This window comes from Solanum tuberosum, unplaced genomic scaffold, assembly GCF_000226075.1.
Source record: "Solanum tuberosum cultivar DM 1-3 516 R44 unplaced genomic scaffold, SolTub_3.0 scf00076, whole genome shotgun sequence".
Classification (NCBI taxonomy): domain Eukaryota; kingdom Viridiplantae; phylum Streptophyta; class Magnoliopsida; order Solanales; family Solanaceae; genus Solanum; species Solanum tuberosum.
The window spans coordinates 1,216,351-1,226,034 of record NW_006239000.1 but is presented as its reverse complement, the minus strand read 5'-3'; the positions used below and the strand labels follow the sequence as shown (position 1 = coordinate 1,226,034).

At 27.7% G+C, this 9,684-nt stretch overlaps 2 protein-coding genes across 2 annotated transcripts; both read left to right on the top strand.

Annotated features, from left to right (window-relative positions):
* Positions 1 to 514: 514 nt before the first annotated feature.
* On the top strand, positions 515 to 880 carry LOC107060327 (late histone H2B.L4-like). Its single transcript, XM_015308099.1, has one exon. The coding sequence runs from the start codon at positions 515 to 517 to the stop codon at positions 878 to 880; it is 366 nt and encodes a 121-aa protein (XP_015163585.1).
* A 4,803-nt stretch (positions 881 to 5,683) lies between these two features.
* LOC102582284 (nuclear transcription factor Y subunit B-9-like) lies at positions 5,684 to 9,423 on the top strand. The gene is made up of 3 exons (XM_006346069.2): positions 5,684 to 5,756; positions 8,496 to 8,991; positions 9,074 to 9,423. The coding sequence occupies exons 1-3, from the start codon at positions 5,717 to 5,719 to the stop codon at positions 9,168 to 9,170; spliced, it is 633 nt and encodes a 210-aa protein (XP_006346131.1). The 5' UTR covers positions 5,684 to 5,716; the 3' UTR covers positions 9,171 to 9,423.
* The last annotated feature ends 261 nt before the right edge of the window (positions 9,424 to 9,684 follow it).

The window sequence follows — 9,684 nt, the reverse complement described above, 5'->3', positions numbered from 1 at the left end:
GCTAGTTCATGAGTAAATAAAAATAAAAATAAAAAATAATTATGATTTTCTTTGTTGTTATTTTTTCTTCTGTTTTTTGAGGCTTAAACCACTTAATTCATCCACACACTCCCCCCTCCCCCCCACAACCCCCCACACTTTTTTCTCTATCGTGAATTTATGTTCTAAGAAATTGAATGTCTCGTGTGTGATTAGCTAGTTCATGAGTAAATAAAAATAAAAAATGACTATAATTTTCATTGTTGTTTTTCTTCTTCTTCTTTGAGGCTTAAACCACTTAATTACTCCCCATCCCACCCCACCCACACACACTTTTTTCTCTACCATGAATTTATGTTCAAAAATTAAATGCTTCGAGTGTAATCTAGCTAGATCGATCAGACTAGATCATGAGTAAATAAATATAAGAAAATAGTCTTCTTCTTGTTGTTATTTTGCCTAAATTAGGTATTAACCACTTAATTTTCTTGTTTTTTGAGGCTAATATTTTATTTTTTGTTGTTGATAATTTTGCATGATCAAAGGCAAGAAAAAGAGTAAGAGCAGGAACAACAAGAACAAGAACAAGAGAGGCAAAGCAGTGGGATATGAGAGGTACATATACAAGGTTATGAAAGAAGTGAATCCAAAGCTGGAAATATCATCAAAATCAATGGTTATATTGAACAATTTCATGCAAGACATGGCTGAGAAAATAGTAGAAACATCAAAATCATTGTTGAAGTACGCGGGACGAGCAACGTTAACGTCTATGGACATGCATAGAGCTGTGAAAATGGAGTTACCAGGACAACTAGCTAAACATGCCATGTCTGAAGGAGCTAAAGCTGTTGTTCGTTTTGCTACTCATGAACAAGCTGACAAGTCCAAAAAGAACTAGTAGCTAAGTGAAAATGAAACTTAATTTGTATTGTAAGTATGAACACCTTTGTTTGGATGGTTGTTATCCGTTGCATGATATTGTATTGTCAGTTTAAATGCAATGTTTGGTTTGATTGTTGGTTATATCGTTTTGTTAAGTTCATTGTTAAGTAACAATGAAAAAACCTATTTTATATAACGACCAATTTGGTGTGATCGCGTCGTTATTTTTCTATTTTCTTAATAGTCATATTTCATCTTTTATCCTATCTTTTTGTAGTAGCTTTACCTCGTACCCTATTTTTCTTGTAGATTTACAATATTTGGTTTAATTGTTTGTTATATTGTTTATTAAGTTCATTGTTAAGTAACAATGAAAAGACCTATTTTATATAACGATCGATTTAGTGTGATCGCGTCGTTACCTTCCTATTTTCTTAATAATCATATTTCATCTTTTATCCTACTTTTTTATATTAGTTTTACCTTGTAACCTACTTTTCTTGTAGATTTATCATTTAAATTATGGATTTATGTTATTATGTAATGACGGAGAACAATATTTATCATTTAAATTATGGTTTTGTGTCATTATGAATCTTTTCATAGTAACTCTATTTGTATCCTATTATTTTATAGGGGTATCATTTAAAATATAGAGATATGACATTGTATAACGATGAAAAATGATATAATATATCTAAATATTATATTTATTAAAATAATATAATACGATATACGTGCTAATTTGTTAAGTTTGTTGTTTTATGTAGTTACGCTTCAGTTTTTCTTTTCTTTTTGTTTGAAACTATTTCAGCCTTTTTCTTCTTGAGATTCTGAATAACTTCAAAGTCTTTGTTTCAGTTTCTTTTTTTCGTCTTTTACTTTAAAAATAAATAAAAAACCATCTCTTAGACAAAAAGTTAAATTAGAAACACTAATATTTTGGCATTAACTTGATTTACGAAAAAAAGGGTATAAGACAAATTGAGAAGAAAGATGCCTTTGACTATCTTTAGAAAATTAATTTACGGAGAAAACTAAGTAACATACTACAAATAATTTTTTTAAAAAAAACATACTACAAATAACAATTTTGTTCAATATAATTTTTCAGAGTTTAAAAAAGATAAACTATGCATATATTTTATCACTATTTTTAATCTGTAAAGAAATTATTTTCGATTGACCCTCAATCGATTTTTCAGAATATCGTATAAAGAGGAACTTAAGCGTAAAAAGCTATGATAAAAATATTAAAGAAAAAAATTTATTGATAGTAAAAATATTAAAGATGATCAAAATAGAAGAGTATGAGTTTAAGTAATAAATACACTATAGTTTAAATAATTTTTATATCATCAATTTCATATATAAAAGGTTTATCTATACTATTTTTTGAATAATTTGATAGTATAAAAAAATATTTATAATTAATAATGTGTTTAAATCTTAGACTTATATACTATCACTAATGATAGCATGAAATTCTTCAATTCTAAGTTTGAAATCAAAATAATTGCCTAATATTACATAATTGGTTGCACATTAACATTACTCCTAATAGATATGACCTTTTAAGTTTTAATATCGAATAAATTTTGTTTTATTAACCTTTTACATCACTGATGTTTCATCAATATGTATTGGTTAATTTGTACGATCAACCTTTTATAACTTAACATGATGATACTTAACTTGGATTTCATCTTCTTATGATACTAACTTATGCAGTTAAGATTCTTTTTCATACTTTATTAACTTAATCTACTTATATTTAAATTGATTTTAATTTTATTTCATATATACTAAATTAATTAATACGATCGAGATTCTTGCTTCATGTCAACGATTAGGTTTTCAAATTATCTACATGAGCACATCATAAAAAAAAAAAAATCGGGGGCGCGTGTTAATTGCTTTAAGAGCGCGAACTCTACAATATGTTAGTCCACGTGACTGATATTTTTACTGCATACTATTTTAACTTATATTGTTGAGAATTTTTACAGGTTAAGTTAATCTAGCATGAAAATAATACAAATCGTTCAGTTAAGTCTTTCTTAATTTGTATATGATGTTAAATAAAACATGAATGTAACTTTTTTAGAAGCTTATTAACTTTTAAGTAAACTAAATATAGTAGCATTCTTTAATCAGAAATAACCTCTTTACTTATAAAACAGAGGAAAGATCTATATACAGTACTGTATGGAATACTGATTATGATATCTTACTGTATGAGATTATATTGACTATATGATCATAATTATTGTTATTATTATTATTGGTGTTGTTATATTGTTTTGTAATATAGTAGTATCCCATACTGATCAATATATACTAGCTAGCAGAAAAAATATGTTCTTAAAACATTTGCCAAAAAAACACAAATTTCAAAAACAAATATAGAAGCTATAGCAATAATGGTTTCATGATCAAGGTATAATAAGTCTTTGACTTTAAATACATAAGTGTATATCTTAAATTAAGTCATATTATATGTGTATAAGTACTGTAATTTAACTCAAGAAAGTTTTATATAATAAACTAAGTCATAGTATTATAAATATTGGATCCAAAATTTTAATTAACATCTAAATTTGGTGTATAGAATTTAGTGATTATACTAACACTTCAATTATTGAATAATATGAAGTATAAGATTTGGTTTCCTAATAATCACTTGTTTTATCACTAAATTCTCGTGGAGTTAAATTAACAAAACTTGGTATATGCACATGTGGCGCATGTATACTTAGGGTGTGTTTAGTACGAAGAAAAATATTTTTTAAAAAATAATCATGTTTGGTTGATCATAATTTAAAAAATATATTTTTTCTAAGAAAATATTTTTTTTTTAAAATGAAGACATATTTTTCCTAGTAGAAATAGGAAAAACAAGTTCCGCGAGTTACATTTCACTGATTATACCTCCTTACCCTACGACACACCTCATTAATCCCCCCCCTATACACCGACCCCCACCTCCACATTTCATAGGATTTTGTCTAGATTAAATGTTTTAAGATAATATTATATTCGATTACGTATCAAATTTAAGAAAATAAATAAGAAAACTCACTTATTTTCCTCACAAACATTTTTCTTGAAAAACATCATTCGTCATATCGAACAGTAACCCTTAGTATAATTTTCTACTTACACAATCTATAATTTCTCAGTGAAAGATATTCAACTGACCATATCCTTCATTATTTGTGGCTACGTCATTGTTCATAGGATTCTTAATTTTATCCTAATCAGAGATCTAAGATTTGTTATCTGAACATGAGAATGATAAGAAGTTCCTGATGTGGAGCATTTTTTCCTTTAATTAATAAGCATTATGCAATGCGAATCAAAATCAATCGAGACTCTAAAATGTATATCAAACACCGATCGGCCTCGAAATCAAATATAAAATAATTTTAGATAAGAGTTTTCTTTGCATATATGCAATAAAAAAAAAAAGAAGGTTTGAGCAAATTCATGAAATAATATCATTATTCATTTTGGAAGGACGTTTTTATTGCTTTGGTGTCACTATTAGTAAACATGCCGAGCGTAACAAATTAAAGAACACCAAAAGAAACATCAAAAAAGTAAAAGTGGGGTATGATTAAAAATAAATAAATAAAATAAAATAAAATTGTCCAGGTGAAAAATAAAGTTGTTAATAAGAGATTATATAAACTTAAGTACTGAGTAACAACTGAAATCACACCACTCAAAAATAAAAAGACTAAAATAAATTGAAAATACCTAAGTTAAGAAAATGAGTAAATTAAAAAAATCAAAAGAACATCGAAAAAGTGAAAGTGGGGTATGATTAAAAATAAATAAATTAAATTAAATTAAATTAAAATAAAATAAAATAAAATTGTCCAGGTGGTAGAAAAAGTTGTTAATAAGGGATTATATAAACTTAAGTAATGAGTAACAACTGAAACCACACCACTCAAAAATAAAAAGACTAAAATAAATTGAAAATACCTAAGTTAAGAAAATGAGTAAATTAAAAAAATCAAAAGAACATCGAAAAAGTGAAAGTGGGGTATGATTAAAAATAAATAAATTAAATTAAATTAAATTAAAATAAAATAAAATTGTCCAGGCGGAAGAAAAAGTTGTTAATAAGAGATTATATAAACTTAAGCACTGAGTAACAACTGAAACCACACCACTCAAAAATAAAGACTATAATAAATTGAAAATACTTAAGAAAATGAGTAAATTGAAGAACACCAAAAGAACATCGAAAAAGTGAAAGTGGGGTATGATTAAAAATAAAATAAAATTGTCCAGGTGGAAGAAAAAGTTGTTAATAAGAGATTATATAAACTTAAGTATTGAGTAACAACTGAAACCACACCACTCAAAAATAAAAAGACTAAAATAAATTGAAAATACCTAAGTTAAGAAAATGAGTAAATTAAAGAACATCAAAAAAGTGAAAGTGGTGTATGATTAAAAATAAATTAAATTAAAATAAAATAAAATAAAATTGTCCATGTAGAAGAAAAAGTTGTTAATAAGAGATTATATAAACTTAAGCACTGAGTAACAACTGAAACCACACCACTCAAAAATAAAAAGACTAAAATAAATTGAAAATACCTAAGTTAAGAAAATGAGTAAATTAAAGAACACCAAAAGAACATCGAAAAAGTGAAAGTGGGGTATTATTAAAAATAAATAAATAAAATTAAATTAAAATAAAATAAAATTGTCCAGGTGGTAGAAAAAGTTGTTAATAAGGGATTATATAAACTTAAGTAATGAGTAACAACTGAAACCACACCACTCACAAATAAAAAGACTAAAATAGATTGAAAATACCTAAGTTGAGAAAATGAGTGGGAGGAAAAACATGAATCATGCTCCAACTTCAGGTAATTTTTTCACTCTTTTCTTCTATCGTGAATTTATGTTTCAAAAAAATTGAATGTCTCGTGTGTGATTAGATCGATCGATGAGATTACATCAAAAATTAGCGGTGTTATTGTTGTTGATTTGCCTAAACACTTCATTTTCTTGTTTTCTACGATTCAAGGTCTGACTTGATAAATTTATTTACATGACCAAAAAAATGTTGAGTTTTGTATGTGTTCTGTGTATATCACTTCTCAATTTTTTATAATCATTTCACTTTTTTCCTACTAGATTTTATCTTTTCAAAAATTTAATGTCTTACCAATGTATCACCTGCAAATCAAATCACGACTTGATTTTTTTAAAAAAAATGATAATGATTGTGGTTTCATCTTTTCTCTTCTTTTTTTTCGACCTAAACCACTTAATTTTCTTGTTTTCTTCTTCAAGTTCAGATAATTTTTTCACTCTTTCCTTCGATCATGAATTTATGTTCTAAAAAAACTGAATGTCTCATATGTGATTAGATCGATCAATGAGACTAAATAAAATATTAACAGTGCTGGTGTTGTTGTTGTTGTTTTGCCTTAACACTTCGTTTTCTTGTTTTCTATGATTTAAGGTTTAATTAACTTGATAATTTTGTTTCCATGACCAAGAGAAAAGGTTGAATTTGATATGTGTTATGTGCATATTCAGTTTTCAAAATTTTATAATCTATTCACCTTTTTCTTACCTGATTTTTTTTTTTTTTTAAATTTAATGTCTTATGAATGTATCGACCTGCATATCAAATCTGAGTTAATTTTTTTTAAAAGACGATAATGATTGTGGTTGCTTTTTTCTCTCTTTCTTTTCGGCCTAAACCACTTAATTTTCTTGTTTTCTGCCCTAATAAATTTTGGATTGATAATTCTATATGATTTAATTCTTATTTTTTTATAAAAAAAAAAAAACAAAGTGAGAAGGGAAAAAAAAGGAAGAAGGTTGAATTTTGTATATGTTGTGTTGATCATATATCAAAAAATTCTTCTTTCTTTTTTCTAACAAATTTTACTTTACAAAAATTTAGCGTATCATCTAGATCATGAGTAAATGAAAAATTGATTACCGTCAAGCGGTTGAACGCTTCTTTCTTTTTTACTAACTATGATTTTCGTAGCTATTTTTTTTTCTCCTCTTATTTTGGGTCAAAACAACTTAATTTTCTTGTTTTTTGCCATTAATAAATTTTTGAGTCCTAAATTTACATGGTCAAGAAAACAAAAAGAAAAAAAAGTTTGAATTCTAAATTTACCGTGTGTTTGATCATATATCAATTATTTCTTCTCTTTTTATTTTGTGAATTTAACCTTTTCAAAAACTTAATATCTATCAATGAGATCGATCATACCACTAACCAAATTATGAGTAAATAAATAAAACCAACTATGATTGTCATTTATTTATTTACTGCGTCTAAACCATTAAATTTTCTTCTATTCTACTGCAAAAAAATTTCTTATTGATAATTTAGTATGTGTTGATTTAATATACCAAATTCTTGTGATTGTTAACATTTTTTCTCATGAATTTACCTTTCAAAAATTGAAAGTTTTGTAATTTTCTAAACCATAATTAAAAAAATTGTTTCATCAACAATATTGTCAAAACGTGTGTTCATCTCTTTTTTTTTTTTTTGGGCTTTGAGGTACCACAAAATTCATGTTTTCTACAGTAACGTTTTATTTCTTTTATTTTATGATTTTTTTTTAAAAAAAAAAACTATTTGTTTGTATCCTTGGGAGGCTTATTAAAGTCTTTGTTTCAGTTACTTTTTTTCGTCTTTTTCTTACAAAAACAAACAAAAAAAAAAAGCCTCTTAAACATGAAAGACTAAATTTTTGGCATTACTGGGAGCGTCACTCCGAATAGGCCCAACAATATGTAATTTAAGTTTAGCAGGAACTTTAACGTGGCTTGGAACACCGAATGAATTTTTTTTTAGCATCACATAATTCTTGAAAAAAAGCAAATGAGAAAAATGAAATTAATTTAGCATATTGATGTTTATATTGATATTAGTTTTGTGCTATGTTAATTTATTAATCGATATTCTTTTTCGTACTTTATTAACATAAATGCATGATATTTAAATTGATTTTATCTCCGTACTATAATAATTTACATTATCGAGATTCTTTTTCGTACTTTATTATATTTAGATTGAAATTAATTCCAAACTAAATTAACGTATTCGGTCGGAATTTTTGGTAGTACTTTTATTACTTATATGATCTAAGATTCTTGCTTCATGTCAACGATCACGTTTCAAATTATCTATACAAGCACAACAATAAAAATCAAAAGGCGCGTGTACACTTGCTTGAAGATAGCGCGTGAACTAATCGATTTAACGGTTTACGAGATTTTTTTTTAAAACTCAATTGGTATCACGTGCTATCTTCAGGCAAGTGTACACACGCTTCTTAAATATATATTTTTTCATTTTTTAATCTTAAATACTAATCTAGAGCAAATATCTCATATATATACTTCATGTCCAAAAATTAATTATGTCCTTCTACCATTTTAATACTCATATTGATTGAGTCATATATGATCCAATTAACATTTTCCTTTATCTTAAGCTCATATATAGCTAAAATCTTGTAATCAATAAATGTCTTAATTAAACATAGTTTAAGTGTTTATGTTTACGACACTTTAATATTTCATATTACTATAAGCTTATAGACACTTATTTTTTGGTATGTAAGGTGCAAACGACACCAACGTCAACACAGAAGTGGATCAGCTAGCTCAGCGTCTACTGAAAGTGCAGCTCCCCATGGCGAATGTGACGAGAATCATGCGTGGTATTCTTCCAACGAACGCGAAAATCAACGATGGATCGAAAGAGTCTGTCCAAAAATTAGGGAGCTACTACATCAATCGTATCACAAAAAAAGCTAAGGAACGTTGCAATAAGGAGCAACGAAAGACTGTGACAGCTGAGGATATTCTTTGGGCCATGAACAAAATGGGCCTAACTAACCATGCTGGGCTTTTAGCCCAATACCTCAACAGGTATCGTGAATATAATCAAGTGAGTTATTTCAACGTACGCAAGCCCAATTGTGAATTAACTTTCGCGTCACTCGCTGCACCACATCCAATTTTGCCTATTGAACCCATCCCGGGTTATCCGTACCCGTATTTTCCACCAAATGTGCTGTTTTATGATCCTGTTACTGCTGCCTTGGTAACTTCCAGGTAAATGAGTGACTTTGAAAATGAGTGATCTTGAATAAATAATGTTAAACACGAATTGATTTTACCGCCTCTAAATTTACAGGGACTTTGAGATGGCGGTGGGGAACGATGGTAGTCCTTCTGAGTCATCTTCTTCAACTGTTGCGCCTGCTTATCCATTTGGACAGTGGAGGCAGTAGACTGATGATGTGAACAAGCAGGTGGCGTAGCGTTGCGAAAATAATAATGTTTTAAGTATGTTATATCGTTTGAACTCTATCTGGAGTAACAGTATGTTTCAGTTTCTTGTTTGTGTTTTCAAGTTTGTATGTGTTTTTAAGTTTCCTTGTTAACAACTCTATGTTTATGTACTAATAAGCCACCTGTGTTTTATCCTTGTTAAAAACTTTATGTTATGTACTAGTAAGCTACCTGTGTTTTGTGTAATAAATATATGTGTGTGTTTATAATTTCCTTGTGTTTGTTGTATGATGCTAATAGTCTCACTTTCTTCTTCTTGTGAAAAGAATTGAGCTATGGTTGTTCAGGACTTTTCTTAAATGTTGTCGTACCTGTATTTGATCCTCAAAAATGCACTATTACATTTTTGGAAGATCCGTTGTCATGCATCTAGTGAGACATTTTGAAGAGTCCTAACAACCATAGCAAGCAAGTAGGCAATCATGGTTTATTTATAACCATGGAACAACAACA